This window comes from Lycium ferocissimum, unplaced genomic scaffold, assembly GCF_029784015.1.
Source record: "Lycium ferocissimum isolate CSIRO_LF1 unplaced genomic scaffold, AGI_CSIRO_Lferr_CH_V1 ctg3823, whole genome shotgun sequence".
In the NCBI taxonomy this organism is placed as follows: domain Eukaryota; kingdom Viridiplantae; phylum Streptophyta; class Magnoliopsida; order Solanales; family Solanaceae; genus Lycium; species Lycium ferocissimum.
Genome location: NW_026725498.1, coordinates 1 through 23,017, shown reverse-complemented (window position 1 = coordinate 23,017; position 23,017 = coordinate 1). Strand labels below are relative to the sequence as shown.

General features: G+C 34.0%; 1 protein-coding gene across 1 annotated transcript; it reads right to left on the bottom strand.

The window, feature by feature from the left end:
• Nucleotides 1-5,284: 5,284 nt before the first annotated feature.
• LOC132044201 (cysteine-rich receptor-like protein kinase 42) lies at nt 5,285-18,720 on the bottom strand. The gene is made up of 6 exons (XM_059434683.1): nt 17,839-18,720; nt 8,473-8,583; nt 7,502-7,852; nt 6,688-6,922; nt 6,461-6,608; nt 5,285-5,797 (listed from the first exon to the last, which is right to left on the bottom strand). The coding sequence occupies exons 1-6, from the start codon at nt 18,587-18,589 to the stop codon at nt 5,387-5,389; spliced, it is 2,007 nt and encodes a 668-aa protein (XP_059290666.1). The 5' UTR covers nt 18,590-18,720; the 3' UTR covers nt 5,285-5,386.
• Nucleotides 18,721-23,017: the final 4,297 nt, after the last annotated feature.

The following is a 23,017-nucleotide window of genomic DNA, read 5'->3' as shown; positions in this document are numbered from 1 at the left end:
GTCTTCCCACTGCTTGTACACATGCCAGCTTTGTGCCATGCACCTGTCCTTGCCACTGACATTCGTCAAGCTGCCTTTCCAACACCCATGCCCCTTGACATAGTTGCACACCATGCCATAAGCATGTAACCCCGCACATTGCTTCCAACACCCACATAGGCTCGTTTCAAGGGGCAATGCACAAGCCCTTATGTGTGTATCCTAAGGCTGAAGTTGGCTATAACACTGGCTGGTGAGCAGAGGTGATGGGGAAAAGAACACCTCTATTACCCATTTAGAAGAACAGATTCCACAACTTTTTTCATGGGCACATACGTATCCATAGTTTGATGATCCTCCCTGGGCACTAACTGAAGATTCAAGATTCTGAACTACTTCAGTTGCCTTTGTATTGTCTATGTTGATACTTCCTTGAACATTTGCTTATTTACGCTTGTTTCATACTCTTTTCAGCTTTGTTGACTTTCTTTGACTCTAAGATGCAAAAGAAGGTATTTAAGCATGAATCATATTTTAGAAAAGAATAGGTTATCATGTTATTTGTTGAAATGACACTTTCAAGGAATTGCACGCCCTGGCATTCATCTCTCTTTTGGGTGCTTCAACTTGAATGTTTCACTTGATATTGATTTTCTCTAACTCAGTGATGATTGCATTAATTATTCCCCCTGTCTTTGTGCTGCATTTTCTTCTTTAGAATGAGGTGTTTGGTTTTCTTCACCCAAGAGAATCATTTGAAATCCAGCTTTGATTGTTTTGCTAGATTTTCAATGGTGAACCAGGTTCATTTACATGTTTCATCCATAGTTCCCCCTGTCTGAGTGCCAACTTGTTCAGTATCGAATGAACATGGTCCTTGCTGCATTTACCTTTCTTGTCATCCTTAGAGTCACCTTTCCCCTTTCAAGGCTGAGAGTGAGTAGAGTTGTTGTTTAAAGCTCCTGTTATGATTTGGACAAGCACTATCCATATATCAGTTTTGCCTACTTTCTGTCACTCTTACCTGCAAGAACAATCAAAGGTCAGTTCTAGTCACCCAGGCAAACTTGGGACTTTTTCCTTTAATAATGGGATGAATCAAATCTTTCTTAGTCCATTACGCATAGCCCAAGTGAACCATTCTCTACACTTGTTGCAACTTTGTTAATTGGCTTAGAGTTTCTATTTGCAATTCTCAGATTTCTTTCCTTGTAGTTTTTGTCCATTAGACACTTAGCCTTGCGATGTCCCATCTTACCACAGAGAATGCACAATTTCTCTTCTAACAAATCTTGTTTAGCAATTCTATCAAATCTCAGCCCTGTGGCTATATTATATGTTTGAGTGGTGAGGTTTAAAAGTAACTGGGAGGCCTGATTCCACCGATTAGCTCTTTCAAGAACATGTTTTGTTCTAAGGAGTTTGAACTAATTTCTCTAGATTTTTCTTTCTCGAGGTGCAACTCCTTTTTTATTCTTTTTAGTTCATATTCACCCATAAGTTGTTCACTGCTCATCTCAAATTTACCAGTTTTAGTGGTCAGCTCAAGGACTTTGGATTGAAGAGCCAGGACAGATGAATCAAGTTTAGTTACATTTTCTTTCAAAGAGCAATTTTCCTTCTTCGTTTTGTCTTTCCAAGCTTCAACCTTTATGAATTCATCTTTTAAGCTAGTAATTTCACTAAGTAGCTTAACTCTTTTTTTACTCATCTCTTGATATTCATCAATTAGGATGATCATCAAGGTCATCAGTCTTTTCTTTGAAATAAGATCTAGCTTATCTCTAAGCTCAAGAACGATTACCTTGGTGTCATCCACAGTGTCTGAGCCTGAATCATTAATAACCATGAGAGCAGGGTGGTCAGCTTCATCTTCAGATTCATCATCAGAATACCAGGTCGCCACCATAGCTTTTGTGGTTTCCTTATTCTTCTTGTCATTGATCTGCTCATACTTCCTTTCCTTCTCTGCTCTTTATATTTTCCACTATATTTCTCATAGTGGGAAATTTTTGATCAAATGGTCAATATTCTCACACTTGAAGCATTCTCCAGTCTGTGGCTTGTCGAAACACCTCTGTAGGATTTTTTTCCAAGCTCCGTGATAACTGTGAGCCTTTGCCATACTTATTTTTGCGAAATAGATTCTCCAGTCTGTGGCTTGTCGAAACACCTCTGTAGGATTTTTCCCAAGCTCCGTGATAACTGTGAGCCTTTGCAAATTCAAGTTACAAACTCTGTAATCTAGGAACTAACTTTAATTCCTATCTCAACAACCTCCCTAGACTATTGAGCCCACTTCAAGTTATCCTAACTTGAAGTTGATTTTGACTAACATTTTATACCTATAATTATTGCTTTTAAGAAAGCTGATAAAGGTACAAATCAATAAATAATCCTAATACAAGCTTATAGACTCAAGAACTGTAACACATAAACTGTATGAAACAAATTCTTCAATCTTCTTCTTTATATCAGGTCGCACTTTTGTAATCAGAACTCTCACAATTATGACATTGATTGTGTTCGCTCAATATTTTGATTTTCTTTCTATGTGAGTGTGTTAATCTTCTTCATGGCATGAGTTGGATATTTATAGCATTAGGTTTTCGTCAAGTCACCTGAACTCAATCCCTACATGGTAAGGCCCATAATGAGAGTTAGGGTTTAAGTTGACTTAGGATTCTTGCGTTCAACGCGGCTTCAGTGTCTTTGTAGGAGTCTAAAGAATGTTAATAATTATGGCAAGAAATCCTGTAACTTGTTCGCCAAATATTTACCATAAAACACAAACCCTACTTGCAGTAGGACTCTGAGCTGGAAGATATTCTTGGACCTAGTTCAAGCACCTGACTCATCCATATCTGAATCGCCTCAGTGTTTGAAATGGAACATGTCCATAGACCTGTTTCAATCACCCTCGTCTCGCTATTGTCTCTTGTCTCAACCACTACTGACTCATTCACTGCACCTGTCTTTGAGATAGAACATGTATGCAGACCTGGTTCATTCACTTTATTTGTATCTGTCTCTTGGATAGAACATGTTCCCAAACCTGGTTCGCCTACCTTGTTCAGCTACTTTGTCTATCATCTTTATGTGTTTAGTTCATTCGCTTTATCTCAAATGTTTGTCTCTAAAACTGGTTTACTAGCCTTGTTCATTTACTTTATCAATCATCAAAACTCACACGTGCTTATGCCAACAATATATCTAGCAGATTTATAATCCTTCAAATTAGCAAAACGCTATATATTATGATCAACTCCTAATTTCCCCGTCTTCCTCTCTCTTCTGATATTAAAGATCTTTGTGGTCTCATAGAAAGATTTAAACAACCTATTATAAGTCAGATGATTTTATGGAAAAACCCTGACTGAGGTTGGTTTAAACTTAATATTGATAGGTGCTGCAAAGGAAATACCGATAACATTGGAGGTGGTGGGATCATCAGAGACGGTTCTGGTTTATTCTTTTTGGCCTATGCTGATTTTTATGATCTTGGTAGTAACAATTTGGCAGAAGCTATATGGCGTTAGCCCAAGGACTTGCTTTCTATTACAACAAGGGTCTCCAAAATGAAAATGTGGAATTTGATTCTCAAGTGATTATCAACATGATTAACAACAAAATGAAGACACCATGGCATTTACAGCAGATTATTGACCAGATTCAAGACATCTCCCACAAGGTCAACTGCACTTATGTTCATGTTTATAGGGAGTGCAACAAAGCTGCTGATTATCTTGCAAACTATGGATAAAGACACAAAAAACTCATTGTATTTTATAATGCTAGCTCTTTGTCTATTATGGTGAAATCTCATCAAACTAGACATAGATGGCATTACAAACTTTAGATTCAAACAAGGAGGAACCATTTTGTTATTAATGATGTTATCCCTAGATAATCATGTCCAAAGTCTAGTAGTTTACACTACTTGTATAGCATCCTTTTGTATAGATGTTCATCATCCTAGTTTATGGGAATTCCTTCATCTCCTTAAGAATGAGTAGTCACATTCTTCACAGTTGTTTGGAGGCTAGGGTCTATGTCTTCCTATGTGTTTTGCTCATGTTTGATAAAATATACAGATTGGGGTCTTGCCTAAACCCCACAATCCACTTTGGGTGGACTTTTGCTAAAAAACAAAAATTGTGCAGTCAAATCTCGAAGACAAATTCTGTGGATGTACAAATAGAAGATCCTATGTAAATTCCTTCTAGAATGTACAGATGTACAAAAGTACAAAACTCCAAAATTAGATTTTAGCATAACTGTAGTTAGTTAGCAATTTATTTGAAATGCATTTACATTATTAGTCCCTAGTATGGAGATGTATAAATATATGTAAAGATTGATCAATGATATACAAGGAAAATTGCTAAGTCTCATCTTCAATTCCTCTCAGAAGAGAAGAAAGTGGCTGGGTTGAATTGAGCGCTGGAAAATGGCTTTTTAATGGGTTTTTTAGCATTAATTCAACCCAACCACTTTCTTGGGCTGTCGAAGAGGGTCTTGGCTAGTAAATGAAAAATTAGAGCGCGTATAAGAGTATTTGCCAAAAGGTAATGTAAGAAGATTTTTCATAAATGTTTAAGAGGTAAAGTATTTATCAAGCCTAAAGCATTTGACTTTGAGATTACACCCACAAAATCAGGTGGTTAATAATAACGAAATTATGGGCATATGATGGTGAACATTGTATCCAGACAACCCCCGATATCCACCTAATGTTAATAAAAGCCATTTCATATTGACAAAAGGGAGGGTAAAGATTAGCTCTAAGCAATTGTTGGAATAGTTAGTGTCGATGGGAGTATATGAGAGAATGAACTTTGGAGAGAAAAGAAAGTTAATCTTTTCAGATATTAAAACTTCATGGTTAAGTCTGAAATTCATTAAAATGTTTTTGGATTATGGTTGTTGTTCATGTTCCTAAAGGATATGTGCCTGTTACGAAAAGCTATCTTTGAACAAACGTGTCTGCTGCGAACAGATTCCTAATGTATTATAAATATCTGGTACTGCTTCAAATCAATGGATGTACAACTACAGATTTCTTCTCTTCTTCTCTAAATACTCATTACAAAACACAATCCTGTTCTTGTGAGATATTCAAGTTAATTGCTGAAACTTGAAGTTCATAGGCTTTGTAAATCTTGGAGGAACTCTGCCCCCATCCCTGCAGCAATGAAGTGGGAGGCTTAAATTCATTAAGGACATAGATTACTCTATCAAAGCCAAATTTTCTTCCCCAAGTATTATTTTCTAACAATTCATACAACTCTATGAAAACAATGTATGCCACTCTACTTCTCTCTACTCCTTTGTATCATTATGCAGAAACAAATCACAAAAATGCAACATCTCTCCTTGTATCATCACTACTAGTTCTAATCTGCACTTATACATCAAACTCTACTTCTTTTATTTTCTCTTTTTCCAGTACAGACATCGTTTTTAAAAGGAATTCTTGATCATTTCCGTGTGGTCCATCTGATGAGCTTTGCATACTAGAGGAGTTCTCTGTGGTTGCGGTATAAGAATCATCTAGTTTAGAAAGTGTATTGGAGACTAAGCTTTTTATACTGGTGCATGAATTTAAGAATGGTGGTTGGCATGGTTCCGGGATTGGTTGTCCAAATGTTGTTAGCATTTGGACAACATCAGACATTGATGGTCTTAAGGTGACAGAGGCCTGAGTACACAAGAGCCCCACTTTGAGGATTTTTAGTGCCTTTTGTAGCGGAAAATCACCTTTCAAGCAAGGGTCTAATGCTTTAGTGACCTGATTTGTTGTATAGAGCTTCCACACCTGAAACCAAAATGACATGATCAATTTATTATTGACAAGATTACTACAACAACAATATATCCAGCGTGATTTCACAAGTGAGGTTTGGAGAGGGTAGGGGTATACACAGACTTGCTCTTAACTTTGTGGGGTAGAGAGCTTGTTTCCGAAAGACCCTCAGCTTAAGAAAAATATTTTACAAAATGAAAAAAAAAATACAAGAATAAAGAAGCTAAGATATATATATATATATATATATATATATATATATATATATATATATATATATATATATATATATTAACTACGAAAATAAGTAAGGATAATCAGTGTTAAAAAACAACAGTATACTACTATGCCACCCACCTAAAAAATAAGATAATGGTAGAATATTAATAATAATACTGGTAAGGAGAAGAGAGGGAAAAAAGTGTTCTAAACTAGAACCATGCTCCCCACCTCAAAGAAAGAAATCGTTAGACTTTCTACTCCTCTATCTTAATCCTCGACCTTCAAGCTCTGGTATCTAGTGTCATTTCAGTAAGCTATAGATGCGTCATGTCCTATTTAATCACCTCAATCCAATTCTTCCTCGGTCTAACTCTACCTATCCTTAGGGCTAATACAACCAACAATGACAAAACTAATGTAAAGAAAAATTTACAACATTATATTAATACTTACAGTTTGCAGTAGTGAGCCAGAGTCATCCTCTGCCAAAGAAATGTTTTTTCTGCCACAAATAATTTCAAGAACAAGCACTCCATAACTATAGACATCAGCCTTCTCTGTGAGCTGTCCTTTTACAAGATATTCAGGAGCCATATATCCCCTGTGCAACGAATAAAATCACTAATTAAGCAGTTAAAAGAAAGCCATTGTTTGTGAATGGTATTTTTATCTTTTCTTACAATGTGCCAGCAATTCCAGTGCTATGGTGAGTTTTACCAGCTGGAAGACACCGAGCAAGTCCAAAATCAGCAATTTTCGCGTCAAATTTTTCATCCATAAGTACATTGGAGCTCTTGATGTCCCTATGGATGATTCTTATCTCTGAACCTCCATGGAGGAATGCAAGGCCTTCTGCTGTTCCGACTATAATGCGTAAACGTTCTTCCCAACTTAGAATCTTTATCCTGTTCTTATCTACACAACAGAAATTCAGTAACTCAATCAGAAGTCCCTAATTGAAAACTGCATAAAAGTGCTCCCTCATCCCTCAATGTGGGAACTCATTGATATCTAATAGGAAGAATATCTAAAGACTCCCTAAAGCTGACGTGTTATTCAAATCCCCCTTAAACTATGTCTGGTCCTAGAATCCTCAATATTTGGCTTTTGTATTCAAGTGACTTCAAATATGTTTGGCGCGTGATAGTGTAAAATAACAGCAACCTCATATTAATCTGATGTGTAAAAAAATCCAAAACAACATTTCATTTTATATTTAGTCATTCCAACGGCTATTTCCTTTCTCCTTCCATATATATATGGGTCCATTAAAATACATGTTTTCTTCTTTTACTATTTTTCTTTGTAGGGGGGTAACAGATTATATAAAAGCTAGATATAGGGGGTAACTAGGATCAATTATTATTTGAGCGGTAACGATTATATCAAAGCCAAGTATATGAGTTAATTAGGACCAAGTATAGTTTAAGAGAGATCTGAATAAAACGCGTCAAATTTAGTAGGTCTTTAGGTATTCTCTGTATAATAACGTACCATTGAGGTATTGATCTAGGCTCTTATTGGGAACAAATTCATAGACGAGGAGGCTCTCGGGGCCTTCAATGCTGCAACCCAACAACTTGACAAGATTTTTGTGTTCAACCCCATGGATGAGGTTAACCTCATTGAAGAACTCGTCAACCCATTCTTTTGTATTGAAAAACAATCTCTTAACTGCAACTATCTTCCCATTAGACAGAGTCCCCTTGTATACAGAACCATTTCCTCCTTGGCCTACTTTTGTTGATGGGTCAAAGTAGTTTGTTGCCTTCTCAAGATTTTCATATTTAAAGTTCAAGCTCGACCTCTTGTATGAATTCGATATTTTGCCAAGATTAATGAGTTCTGCAGCCAAAAGAATTGTAATATTTCTAATTAGTTTGTGCACTAATAGCAGGTCGTACTAACAATAATTCTTTCAGTTGGTTCTATTTAATTTTGAGTGGGTGAAATGACAAATTAAGGTAGGTAGTTTCTTTGACCATACTTCCTTTGTCCCATAGTAGTTGTGAAGGTTACTTAAAATACTTGTTTCAAATATTTGTCATTTTACAAAATTAAAATAAAATTAATTACTCCCTCCATTTCAAAATAAATAAATATTTGGGGTGTGCCATACCCTTAATAAAGTTATTTGATTACATTAATCAAAGGGTAATTTATCTATACTATCTTTTTACTTTTCTATTAATTAGAAATAGTCAATGTTGAGAGTTGAAAAAACTATGAGAGAGAATAGTAATTTTGGAAAAAATTAATTAGGGCATCTCTAGATTTTATAAAATTTATTTATTTTGGAGCATCGGAAAATGTTAGAAATTCATATATTTTGGAATGGAGGGAGTATGAGTGCAATTTATTGGAGAAAAATAAAAATAAGATAGTAAAAATACCCTTTTATTTATGATTTCTTAAAGGACATGCAAAATTTAAGTGTGACAATTAATATGGGACGGAGAGGATACCTTGTTTTCGCTTTAATGATTTTTTACGAGCTGCGTAAGCAATAAAGAAAACCAACATGAAGAAAGCTGTCATTCCAAGAACAATAGCTACTATCACCCCTTTGCTCGCCCCTGAAACAAACATTTAATTACAAATCATTGACTTGGGGAGGAAAAAACAGAGTTGAAAGTCTCTAAAGGACAAGAGTCTAAATTTATAAGTCAAAGCGGACTTAAGAAAAAAGTAAAAAAAAAAATCAAAGAGGAGCAGGATGAAGTCTTATAGACTAGTGTAAGCGGAAATCTTTTATACTTGATTCATCAACCCCAGGAGGAGCACTGAAAGTAACGTTGGCAAATTTTGCAATTAAATTCACATTTTTATAAATAAGAAAAGTTTGAATTGAAGGTCATAAAACTTCAGAAAATTATGTCATTCAATGATATTGTTTTAAAAACAAACTGCGGAATAATTATAAATCTTCCTCTAGTTTTGACGTCATAATACTAAACTCCCACGTGATTTGCGATATTATGTTTGTGTCTCTTATTTTGATTTCTTAGTAAGAATTATTTTAACTATTTATCATTGATAAAAAAATAATCACAGTCCGACCAATGACGTTTCTACTACTACTACTAGACTATTACTTATTCCCTCCGCCCCAATTTATATAACTAGCTACAAAATTTAAGAGAGAAAAAATACTCTTGAAATTTATGGTCTAAAAAGAACTTTAGTCATTTGTGTGGTTATAAATCATTTCATTAAGGGTAAAAATAGGCGACCATTCACTTGAGTCAGCCGCAGTACTCACTCCGTCCCAATTTATGCGACATCTTTTACTTTCTAGTATGTCCCAAAAAATGTCACATTTTTACAGTTAGAAACATAATGATTCATAATAATTGTGCAAACAGAGTTCTAACTCTGCTTTGAAGCCAACCTTTACCCGTGAGTCGTTCTTTGATTCTTCTTCTTCTCGCTGATTAATGCAAAATTCTAGAGGATTCATAACACACTGTTCTTTCTCCATTTATCGTAAAAGTTTTTAATTAACCACTTATCATAAATTACATTTCTCTTCTGAGAGGCAGTTGTTTATTTTCTTAATTCAGGATGCTCTATGCCAAACTAAATAAATAACATAATTAGTTCAGACTGCTGAGAGAATACCGAGTGTAAAGCAGCTATCCTAGGGATTATGTTTTTATATTCTACAGGCATTTCCTTAAAAAAACATAATAAATTTTAATTAACCTAAAGAGTGAAATATTAGAAAGGGTAAATCGATTAGAATTTTATTATTTTGCATAAATTATAACTACGTTAAACATTTATTCTTACAAAGAAAAAATAATAATAAAGGTAAGTGTAATATCACAAGCCCCCTAGGAAGTGTTATGAAGCCAATCCTAAAAAGATATTTTTGAAATTATTTCAAAACTAAAAATTTATAAACCAGTCAAAAGAAACAAATTTAATACCTAACATGACGGTTCATGCTCATAGCCGCCATCTTGTTATGAAAATATTAATGTGTAGATGTCTATTACTTCTCTACATATAACTCCCACTACTTCATGTTCATAACTTTTGTAGAAATAACCCCCATTACTTTATGACCGCTACTCCCACACTTTTTTTCTATAACCCCCAAATAGTTACTACCCATGTTTATGACACACCCTTTGGTGTTCTCAATGTATTCCTATATATAGTTGGGTTGTATGTAATAGTTGGACACACTTGAACACATTTGGATGAATAAGAAATCTCTCCTCTCTTGTCTCTCTATTTCTATTGTTTTCATCCTTTACCATTATTACTCTTTTAGCTTAATATTACAACACGTTATCAGCACGAGTCTCTAATGATTTTCATCTCAACCATGATGTACTGGTTGGGCATATGATGTATCAATTAACAATTTGTTCTCCTCAAGAAGATCACCACGAAGAAGCTGATTCATTGAGAAAAATTACTGTTGGCATTTCGTGGCAGTAAAGGACGAAGGGGCTTTCATGGTTATGTTTTCCTTCATATGTGGTTATCAAATAGGTGGAATTATTTCATCTCTTTCAACTTTCTTCCTCACTTTGCAACCTCCACTTGGACATTTTCCAAGCGTACAAACAAGGTACACATATTTCTAATAAATCAAGTTATAAGGTATGGACACCTAGTATGTATATTATAATTATAGTTAGTAATTAGATATGATCTTTTTGCTATGCCTCCATCTTTAACTTGCGTCTTAGTTGCTTGGTGATACAGGATGGAAATTAAAAGGTTAACATATCAGGTAACGTTATTCCAATATCTCTACATAGTGGTAAGAGTTAATACATTTATTATGATCCACAAATATATGGTTTTATGTTCCTTATTCATTAAACACTAGATCTCATATGAAATTTCTTTTCGTTGAAAGTAATTTCTAAATAACGATTTAAAAACAAATATAGCCTAAACTAAAATCAAAGTGAGAATCTTAAAAGTTGTAAGTTTCGGTTTAATGATTTTGGTGCTACTGTTTTTTTTATTGATTAACCTATAATATATGAGATCTATATGTTTCTGATACACTCAAATATATATTTGTAGGATATGTACAAGGATTTCTTGGTAAGCACCGAACTCCATCTCCAAACCTTGGTCTTAATCAATATAAATTTCTCAAAATTGAGGTAGAATCAAATTCTAATAAGCCAGATTGAACTAATTCATTTGGATGTTAGTTTGAAAGAAGGTGGTAATGTGTTTTAAAGCTGGAGCATGACTCTCATTAACTTTGACTTATTATGCCATTGGTTAAGGGAAAGACGCTAGATTCAAGTGCCATCACACCAATAGGATAAATGGATGCATTCAAGTCCCATCAAACCAAGAGGATAAGACATCGGGTTTGAGTCATGATGCACTATGATAATATGATGTTGGGTTTGAGTCCCCACGCATTATAGCTTGACATGCCTTATGAGGGCAAGACATTGGATTCAAGTCCCAATGCACTATATTGATGATATAATGATGACTAAGGCAAAATATGTACTTTTGATGAAAGATTATGAAGCCCGTTCCACTTTGCTCCATTCCATGAAGTGAATGTGGTAGCAGTACATAAAATGTCTGAAAGATGACAAAATAATTATTGTGGTTGTACAAATGGACTTGGGTGTGGTAAACAGCAAAAAAAAAATATATATAATAAAAGTAATCATTGTGGTAATTATAAAAGGTGATTGGGAAAGTGGTTGTCGTGCGACCAAATTTGATACGTTTTATATATCCTCCATCAAAAGAAAGGAAAACAATTTCAAAGTGATGTCGAGGTGGGTCTATGAATATGATAAAGACAATGGGCTTATAATGAAAGTTTATGAAGCACATATATATGATTATAGTCTATTTCTCAAAGACAATGTGACTTGTGGTAAGCATCGTGAATGCTCGTCAATTTTGAAAGTGAAATGTGTAACAGTATGGATAATGATATGCTCATGTATTATTGAATAAATAGCACACAACTCACCTTTACGGAAGGTTTGAGAGAAAAAAAATGTTTTGACATAAATGGTCAATGGTCAGGTCACGTACTTTTAGTACGTTACAAACATTGTGGTATTACCAAAGGGTAAAAGTAAGAAATAAGTCTTGCTTATAAAGGTTTTGGCCATGACTACAATGACAATTAATCCGTAAAAGGAGATGTTCACCATATGGATGGTATTATGAAATATGCGGTAGTACCTAATTAATTGGAGCTCTGAAAAATCTACTTTGTTACTACCCGGAGGAATGAAATTGTACCTAATATTGGTGTTGTAGTAAGTCTCAAAAGAAACTTTTTAAGTTTCAAAGGCATTGGCCAGAAATGAATTATATTGAGACTATAAATTACGGGAAGGTTTAATATCTTCATATTACTACAACTATAGCGGGGAAACAAAATGTATGTGAAATGTTGCCCTTTTTTTCCTCTGAATTTGTACCACATAAATATAAGCATGATGGAATCACATGCTAAGGAGGTTGGCATGACCGGTTGACCGTCCCGGTTCAAATGTGATGGGAAAATAATTGAGAATTCATGTGGTTATGTTTTGAAGGAATAAAGAGATTCTTCAAGAATTCTCTTGTGCTGCTTGTTCTCATAATGACAAATTGATTAATTTACCAGCTAAGGTTGGGATTGTATCCCATGATTTTGGAACATATAAAAAGTGATATATATATATATATATATATATATATATATATATATAGGCTCAATCACCTACCATGTGGACCGGTTTACAATTATATGATTTTGATAGACGCATCGATGATAAGGTCACATGTGCATTTGGTATCAACTTGCAATTTGATTTTTGCAAGGTTGTTTGCTCAAATTATTAAATAAAGAGCACAATTCCAAACTATGAAAAGTATATTGATATGTTGGTTTATATCCAAGTTGGTTTAGCAGAAATTGTATGCCTCCAATTATAGCTAAACAATTGGTTAAGAGAACAAAACTCCCAAAAAGAAATTTGGGATGAGATATGTTATTTAATATGAAGCAACTCTTGTATGCATCAAGCCAACAAGTTATGATAACTTCCCCTATCATAATTGGTTCAGGGTCAGGAACCAAGTAATTCCCATCTAGAAATTTGAATGTGCGGTATATGATTTAATTGCTCCATCACAACGCACATAGATGGGTCCCAAATAAGGTTGGGAGGTAAATGTTAGATTACCTAGCATTAGGGGGACGGATGATAAGAGCCTGGAAAATAAGATATATGTAATGAATTATCACTGGTATGATCCTCGTTCAAAATATAATTCAAGTCGATTGCCAGACACATTTGCTGACCCAAAAGTGAATATTATATTCCATATTCCAGCTGCAAATGTTCCAGTTAGAAATTAAAATCCTTGAAGGACATAGTTTATGGCGATAGACCAATCGGTTCCAAAAGTAAAATTCCTTGAAGAAGGAAAGAAGAAAATGATTAAGATGGTCATATAATGAGGCAAGTGCTCTAAAGAGCACCACGACATAACCTTTATAAAACCTTGGGAAAGGTTCAGGTACCTGAAATTGATAAAAAATGAAGAGATCTCGATAAGTTATGTCCCATTAGAACCGATATCAAATGACCGTCGACGGTATCTTTGAAATAATGTAGCGCTCAACATTATAATGGTGACGAGGATCTTGAATTCAAATCTGTCAAAGAATGTGGACAGATATAATGATTGGCCAAATAAAATACGCAGTTAAAGTATATTTTTTTTCACTTGGAATAGTGATGTTTTGGACCTATAGTCCAAGGACCTCAAGGTATAATGTCAGTGGGGTACAAATGGATTCTTGTGCGAAAAGTAAAATGAATAATAAAGTCGTAAGATATAAAGTACGGCTTGTGCCTTGTGGCATAAAGGTTTTTCGCGAATCCTGGCATTATTGTATGGAGATAAGTTCTCCCGTGGTGGATGCAATGAGGTTTCTTACCAGTCTGGCAATACATGAAAAATTTGAATGCGTATAATGAATTGTTGTCATGTCTAGCTAGACAATGAAGTTTATATGAAAATCCTTCAAGGATTTAAAAAGTTTTAAAGCGATTCCATCGAGTACCCCAATGGCCATGACATCGCTTAACATTAAGAAAGATCAATTTCGATCTCATGAAAATGGTCAGACATGTAATTGTGTAATTGGTGCACTTAAATTTCTTACTCTTATAATTCATGAGATAATATTTTTATTAATGTGCTGGCAAGATATAATTTTACTTCTACCTGGAGATACTCGAGTAAAATCAATATTGGTATAGATTTATTTTTTCTAACCATATTGTCAAGGATTTGTTGGTTATGCAAATGCAGGAAGATTATATGCTTTATGTAACATTCGGTGGCACGCAAGTTCTTTATTTACATATATGGGTGCTGCCATATTTATATTGTTCTCTAAAGTCAATTATTTGCTATTTACACAAATCATGCAAGGATAACAATGATCGTAAAGCAAGCAAATAACATATTGATCTCGGGATGAGCTCAAGGATGTAACATCGTGAGTTGGTCACAAACACATGACTAGTATCAACACTTGGAAAGCTGGTATATAAGATTATTGGAAGGCATCATCTAAAAGAATTGATACGTTGAAGGTGGAATAAAATAAAACACGTCTCGCTGAAAGTTATTTTCACGCACGATCTTCAAAGGAATGGTGAAAAGATATTCAAGAAATTCAAGTGACAATTTAGCAGATTTGTTATGACAACATGGTAAACCTCAACATTTGAGAAGTTGATATACAAGATTTGAATGTGTCATCTCCGAAATGTCAAATGATGTTATTATCAGGGGGAGTAAAATGCGCGCTGCACTCTTTTTTCCTTAGTCGAGGTTTTGTCCCATTTCGGGTTTTCCCCCGTAAGGTTTTTAACGAGACAGATAATGCGTATTACAAGATATGTATACTCTTTTTCCTTCACTAGGTTTTTTAAACCGGGTTTTTCCTAGTAAGGTTTTAACGAGGCATATTATCTAAGAATAGACATCCAAGGGGGAGTGTTATGAAAATATTAATGTGTGGATGTCTATTACTTCTCTACATATAACTCCCACTACTTCATGTTCATAACTTTTGTAGAAGTAACCCCCATTACTTTATGACCACTACTCCCACACTTTATTTCTATAACCCCCAAATAGTTACTACCCATGTTTATGACACACCCTTTGGTGTTCTCAATGTATTCCTATATATAGTTGGGTTGTATGTAATAGTTGGACACACTTGAACACATTTGGATGAATAAGAAATCTCTCCTCTTTTGTCTCTCTATTTCTATTGTTTTCATCCTTTACCATTATTACTGTTTTAGCTTAATTTTACAACATAATTTCTATTTGAATATTTGATTTTTTTTTTCCTCTTAAGAAAAAGTTAAGTACTGGAACTGAAGGCGCCTGAGTCCACGAGGATAGGAGCAGGTTCTACTTCAAAATTAGAAGACAGGTCAAATTCATAATTGTACAATTTGATGTTTTATATTTCATTTGTCTATACGTTATTAATTTAGCTGGTTCTATATAGTCCCAGTCTTTTTCACCAAAAGCAAAATATAAAATCAAGGGAAAAAATTATTATTTTACAGAGCCAGTAAAATGTCTCTGTCGATACCTATAGACTTGCCCAGCAGAAAGTTTTATAATTCTTGTTTAATTTATAATAGTTCATATGGATGTCAATATCAATACTTAAGAAATTTCTTGCATTCCAGCTTCCATCTGTTTGGCTTTAGTAGTCTATTTCGGTGTTTTCTCAGATTATTCTAGAATTAATTATCTTAATATGGGGTTAAGTACAATTATTTCATATCATAAAGTCTAACTACCTTGTAGGTCAAACCTAGTTAATCAAATAATAGTATCTTGGAGAGTCTCTTAAGGTCATAATCTTAGGACTAATTTATTTAGTACTTTAATTAGATAATATGTTATGAATTATTTAATCATGCTTTCTACTTAAAATAATGAATTATGGTTGGTTTGGGGCTATAATTAAGATAATAGGAAGGCAATGGGAGAACTCACATAAGTTTGGACCATTATTGAAATTCAAACAAAGAGGGTGTAACTACCTATTTAATCAATAGGAATCCCTTCAAGAAAACTTTGTCCACCATTAAGGAAGGTTTAAAGTTGATGTACCAAAAAAGCTACAGCACTCTCTGCCATTTTTTCACTCAATCTAAAGCTGATCCGTAATTCCTCATTTTTGGTCAATAATACAAGCTATTTACCCAAACAAAAAACAAAACAAAAAAATCAATAGGAATACTCATATTCAATTTCGGTTCAGGTAGGATTTTTATCGGGTCAGCCTTTTGAAAAATTTACTTTGACTATCCCACATAGTTAAGATATTCCTATATCATTTTAGATTTTTCTTAAGATAATCCAACATGACGTAGTCATTTTTATAAGAATATATGACTTATTTCTGTAAAATATTTTGTTGAGAATGTTTTCTAGTATTTGGTTGAGAGTACCAAATATTTTTCGGAAAAACACGTTCATAAAAGCTCAATAGTAAAGTTAGCAAACCGCATAATGTTCATGAAATTTTTTTACATGAAAGACGGATAATAATATCAAAGGCGGGGGCCTTGACGTACAGATGTTTTTTAAACAAATTTTCAAAACATTGTTTGGTTATAGAATGTAATGAGTTTTTCAAGTTTGAAAATCAGTTTTTCACTGAAACTTATTTTTACCTACAAAACTTTAACTTTTTAAAAAATGACATTTATTTTCAAAAATAACTTTAACTTTTAAATACCATTTTCAAATTCAACTTCAACAACTTTTTGTTTCAAATTTTAACTAATTCTAGTTCCAAACATCAACAAGTATTGTATAACAACCTTGAACCTAACTCATACCTCAAAAATTAGCTATTAAGGTGGAAGAGCCCAAACCTATTTAAACCCACATAAGCACACTATACCCACCGATGTGGGACATAACATATTGCTAGAGAAGTAATATAAAGTCAAAAGTTGTTGTAGTTGTGAAAGAAAGTGATTTCCACTAAAAAAAAAAAATGAGGGAAATGTTCATCACCCCCTTTCCAAATGCAGAAGAAAAAAATTGAAGCTTGGAACTTAAAAATGACGAATGAGAGTTTCTAAGTTGAACAATGGTGAATTGAAGCCCTCTTTAACAAGAACAATAAAGAAAGCCTAATTAGGTTTTTTTTTATCGTTAGGTGGTACAACCTGCTCTTTCACACTCCTTTAATTTGTGTATCACACGCACATAAGTCTTATCAAACTAACTGATACCATATATGCATGGTCAATAGTTAGAGGCGTTTGTAACATGTGATACCCTTGACTAAAGGTGTTCAAAAGAGAAAACTAAGAGTTGTGGGCTAATTTTGCAAAGCATTACAAGTTGAGATGTCATTTTATTAAGCATTAAGTCAAAGAAAATCAAATCAATAGGAAATTTGCTCGGGCTAAAAATAAGATTTATCTCCTGGATCAAAGTTGAAAAAATAATGTTCAACAGCAAAGCACAGAGCAAACGTATTCTTTACTTCCCTTTCGCTTTTCGAGAGTCGATTTGACTAAACTTTAAAACTAAATTGGATTAGGTTAACTCTATAATTTACCTAAATTGGATTAGATTAACTCAAGCTAAATTGGATTAGACATAAATTCAATTTACCAAACACACCCTTAATGAAGAAGAAAAACAGATAAGTTCATTAATTTAGAGAATTCCAGGAATTAAATTTTCAAAAGTCTATTGATTAAATAACAAATAGAGTTGGTATGGTGAAAAGAGAAGTGATCATATATACATACCGTTACTAGTACCCTGAGACGCATGATTGAGGAAATTGTGTGTGGAATACCTCAAATAACAACCAGCAATCAAAGCTCTACCATCCCTATTAGGCAAACATTGTTTAATAACTTCACTTGCCTTGTCCAAACATTCTTTGCAACCTTGTTTATTCACTGTTCTCCAACACTCTGCCAATCCATAAACTCCGTCCAATTGCGCCACTGCATATCCACCATTCGCAATTGCTGTTTTCGTCACCTTTTCGATCAAATTGGCCAATTTATCTTGACTAGTAGTAGCGAGCGCCTTTCCAAGTGAGCTGCTACAGTTGACTTTATCTAAAACATCATCAGTAGCTTCGTCGACGAAGTTGTAGTGATCATAACGGAGGAAACAGCCATCAAGATATATACGACCAGAGACAGCAGGGAGGCAACGAGGGAGTTTGGCACAACTTGTAAGGAAGCATTGAATACAATCATTGTGTGGAAGATCTTGGTAACAGTTTGCTAGAGCATATATCGAGATGTCTGTTGAATTAATAGCATAACTGCCCCATCCATTTTCGCTCACAAGTTGTGTCACAACTCGCATTTCTTTAGCGTACTGTTGGATGATAACGGATGGTGATGTCATGTTCCTGCCACATACAGACCCTGCTTCGGAAATCCGAGGATTGGCATCAATATTGTCTAAACAAAAATTTGCCAAGAAAATGATGACACATTTTAGAAAAAAAGGAAAACTAATTGAGCCTGTGAATTGCATCTAAATCCAAAACAGAAAATGGTTGTTAGAAGATTAGAGGAAGAAGAGAGAACTAAGAGATTCGGAGAATAAATGCAATTTATTAGGTGTTTTTGTTCCCAATGATCAGCACTTTACAGCCAAATTTTCCACCTCTTTAGACGATTAATATTAAAAGTCTCTGTCTGCTTCAGCCCCACTCAAATTTTATAACTTTTTCTTTATAAGTCTATCAAAATAGTGTTTGTCTTTACCATATTCTTTAATCCTTAATTACCTACTTCCTACGATATCTAATACAATTGTTTAATACTAAATAGCTCATTAATAGCTTATTTTGGCCAAACTTTTAAAATCAGTTTATTTTGAAAAATATTTTTTTTAAAAGGTGTTCTCCAAAAAAACTACTTTTGATGAGAATCAGTTTGTGTTTGTTAATTTAAAAACACTTTTGAGCAGAAATTAGTATTTGACCAAGCTTTTAAAAAATATATTTTATCAAAAGCTCTTTTCAGAACTGTGTTTTTAAGGAAAAACGATTTTTTTTAGCTTATGAAAAACAGTTGCTGTAACACCCAGAAGCACTCATTTTTTTTTCCAAAAGCTTGATCAAACACTTCACTCTTTTAAAATAAATATTTTTTGAAAAACACATATATACACTTTTTGCCTCCTAAAAGCTTGATCAAATAGGGTATTAATCTTTACCATGTTCTCTAATAATTACCTACTCCTACAATATCTAATATAGTTGTTTATTACTAAGTCATGGTCAATTAAGTTGTTTCACGGTTGAAAGTGCCATGACCCTTAAGTCATTTTAGTGGTGCTATCAGGAAGTTTCTACCTCCCATGTGCACCAATAATAAACACGCTTTTGCCCAAAATAACGATGAAAATATAGTTACTCCCTCCGTGTCAAATTATCTGTTTTTTTTTTTTTTTTTACTTTTTATACACTCCTTAAGAAATAGTACTATTAATTAGGGGGTATTTGATTAACTTTACCATTATTTATATCTAAGCTATAATCTATCTCCATTAAATATTTACTTTATTTATATATTATCTCCATTAATGATAAAATTCTACTAAAAGCAAATGGGAAAAAAATAATTAATTGTGCCTTAAATTTCTAAAACGATAAATAATTTAAAATAATTAATTTTATAATCACGATAGATAATTTGAAACGGAGAAAGTACATAATTAAAATGAGATATCAGACAAAGGAAAATTGTCCAAAGCATTATATAGTAAGACTTGATGCGTATACCTTTGGCTTTTGGGTAAGGTCAAGACTTATACGTCACTAATGACATCTTGGCTTCCAGAAGCAATAAGTATAGTTGGGGTGAAAGTCATTTTTCACCTCCAATTTATTTTAAAAATCAAACACTTTCCCGACTTTAAACAATACTAGTAAAGAATAGCCGTGTTGTGCACGGCCCAATAAAACTGCTAAATATTGAAGTATTGGTTTTCTTGTTATTAAAAAAAAAAAACATCATAACTTTGTTAGTCAGAAGTATTAGCTGAAAAATAAAGTTTAAAAGGAGTTTCCCTCATGATCATAATTAGTATGAATTATTATTTAAAGTGACAGTTTTTTTTTGTGATTTTTCGGAAGAATGGAATTTTAAGTTCACTTTAATTCATTCATCAATAATTAAATATATGATGATAAAAAAAAAAAAAAAAACATGAATATCATTCTCAAATAATTTGTAAGCATAACAAAATAGAAATTATAATCACAAATTAAGATTTGATTTAAGTACTTCCAGGTATATAAAGTATAGGGTAAGACCTTAATATATGGACTCATTTTAGTTGTAATAATTGATTTTTGAAAACTTGATGAGCAGAAAAATAATTGAGATCTACAAATATACACTAAATTAGACAGTATATTTAAATATCAAGACCACGAGGGGTTTGAATTAGAAAAACAAATGCTGCAAACTGATACGTGTGCAATGTAAATTTTCGTTGGGGCCCAAAATTTCAAAAGAAGTCATGCTGTACTCCTTGGAAACAGGGAAGGCTAGCTGGTCCAATAGTTTTGTCCATGATGGAAAAGGTGTGTACATAAAATGTTTAGTTACAACAGTAATAAAGCATAAACATTACTCCTTCCTTTTCAGTTTATATGAACCTTTTAAGTTTTAACCGAGCACAAAATTTAATAAATGAGGGAAGACTTTTGCCCATGTAAGCTAAAAATATAAGTTCCAATAATACCCTTAAGGGCCCTCTGATTAATTTTCAACGAAAAGCTCTTCAAGAGTCAAAACAAATCTGACAAGGTCAGTTACCGTGTCCAGATTTCCTTTCACTGTAATACTCCATCTTTAACTTTTTTTCTTAAGAAAACTCTTTTTTGTTTCATTACTACTGTTTATCAACCATTCATATGAGCATCAAAAATTAAACAAATTAAAGACCCAATTGAAGGAAAAGTCTTGTTGACCCAATTATATCAAAAATTTCATGTGGATTTCTCAATAACCCAGGTATATTAATCTAATTTTATTCCTATATTTCTAAGTTTGTAATGAGATCTGAAGATTTTCTTTTCAAAAATTTACTTAATGAAATTTGGCGCTAACTCTGAATTAGTAAAATTTGAGCGGTAAATATTTTACTCTTCTATGAGCGGCAACAGTAAATTTTAAATTTAAGTGAAGAGCTTTTGTATTTGTACGGAGATGTTGAATATTCTTTCTATCATTCAGCCCTGCTAGTCCTCCTAATTGAATCTCGTAGTTCTTTCCTGTAAAAATCAGGTTCTTCATCGTGCCTTTATATCCTTTGCGTTTGTAGTTAATGTAAACAGATGAGTCAATCAGACTTAATTAGGAGTCAGAAACGACTAAATATAGAGGAACGTCAAGCTATTGCGGAATTCCTTTTGAAGGAAAGCAAAAGAGGATGTGTTAATTATGGATCTTTAAAACAAGCTACTGTTCTGTTTAATACTTCAAAAAGCACTGTACAACGAATTTGGGTTCAAACAAAATTTTGTGTTCATAATAGTACTCAGTTAGATGTGTCTACAAATCTTGCAGGCAGAGTTGGTAGGAAACGAATTGAAATCGATAATAATCTGGTCAAGGCGGTGCCTCTTGGTCGTCGAACAAATATCCGATCTCTGGCTTGTGCTGTGCATATGTCAGCATCAACTGTGTTTCGGCGTTACAAAGAAGGAGCTATAAGGGCACACACCAATGCCATAAAACCTCATTTGACAGAGAACAACAAAAAGGCAATGATTCAATTCTGTTTATCAATGATTGTATCAAGTACACTTCGTTCGAATCCTATGTTTTTAGACATGTATAACTATGTCTGTTTTATCCCGAAATTGGATAATAAGTTAAATTTGTAAATGAGGTATAGGATATGTGGGCACTTTAATCTGTTCTTTGATGAACGAAGGATATATGTGTGTGTTTTTCTTATAAACGGCTTAAGTGTGAATAAATCAATATATGCTAATAATTGGGTAAAGATGTTGGGGTTGTATATTTGAGCTAAGATCTTATTATATATTCCGTGCAATATTGAATGATATGATTCAATGGATTATATAAGCTGTAAACCGGACCAAAGTCAGAGGAAATGAAGGAGAGAGAGAAAACTTCAATATATATATTCAAATACAAAGTTCTTGGATCTGAAAAGCCAACCCCTAAAAGTAAAGAAATGCCCCTATTTATAGTTTTCCTCTCTATAGGCCCTTCATACATCAGCTGGAGCTCTTTTAGGATAAAGAAAACCTAATATGGATAAGGTTGGTCTTACGGTCCGACACCCGTACGATCGTCGTAAACAGTGACAACATGATTTCCACACGTGGCGAGCGAATAATCGATTAACCGACCAACGCCACGATCGTAACGGTCACGAAGAAACCCTGCTAACGGCCACGACCGATTTCACTATGTTTCAACCCACAAACGGCCATGATCAACTCAGCCATGGAGGAACCGGACCAACTGCGATAAGGAGTTATCCCCGGTTGAATCGGACCCAACGATTTTCTTCAAACTTCTTCTGATCAAGCGCTATTGTTTGCCTTTTTACTTTTATCACCCCCGGTTTACACCGGACAAATGTTAACCAGATTTTTACCGTATACAGATAGTCCCCACACTTTCCGGACCGAGGTCTCACCGAGTAACGAGAAGTGGATGAATCACGAAACCGATGGTCCCGTTGGCTCGTTCTTATCTTCTCGTTTTGGCGGGAACAGTTGTCACCTCTTTCTGCCGTCTGCCACGTTTCGCACCCCGAAAGGCCGAACTCTTCGACCGCCGTTACGCACGTCCTTTCAAATCACGTCTCATTAATTATGGGACACGTGGCGTTCCCCGATTGGTCGGGTTTTGTAACCGCCGTATGACCCATGCCTATATAAGGCCCTTACCACCTTCCTTTCACCAC

Excerpts from the sequence above, each read along its gene's own strand:
- LOC132044201 (XM_059434683.1), bottom strand. The coding sequence starts at position 18,589 with ATGCAATTCACAGGCTCAATTAGTTTTCCTTTTTTTCTAAAATGTGTC. Across the intron at positions 6,609-6,687 it reads ACTGGAATTGCTGGCACATT|GGGATATATGGCTCCTGAAT; the intron begins GTAAGAAAAGAT and ends TTCGTTGCACAG. Across the intron at positions 5,798-6,460 it reads CTGGCTCACTACTGCAAACT|GTGTGGAAGCTCTATACAAC; the intron begins GTAAGTATTAAT and ends TTTTGGTTTCAG.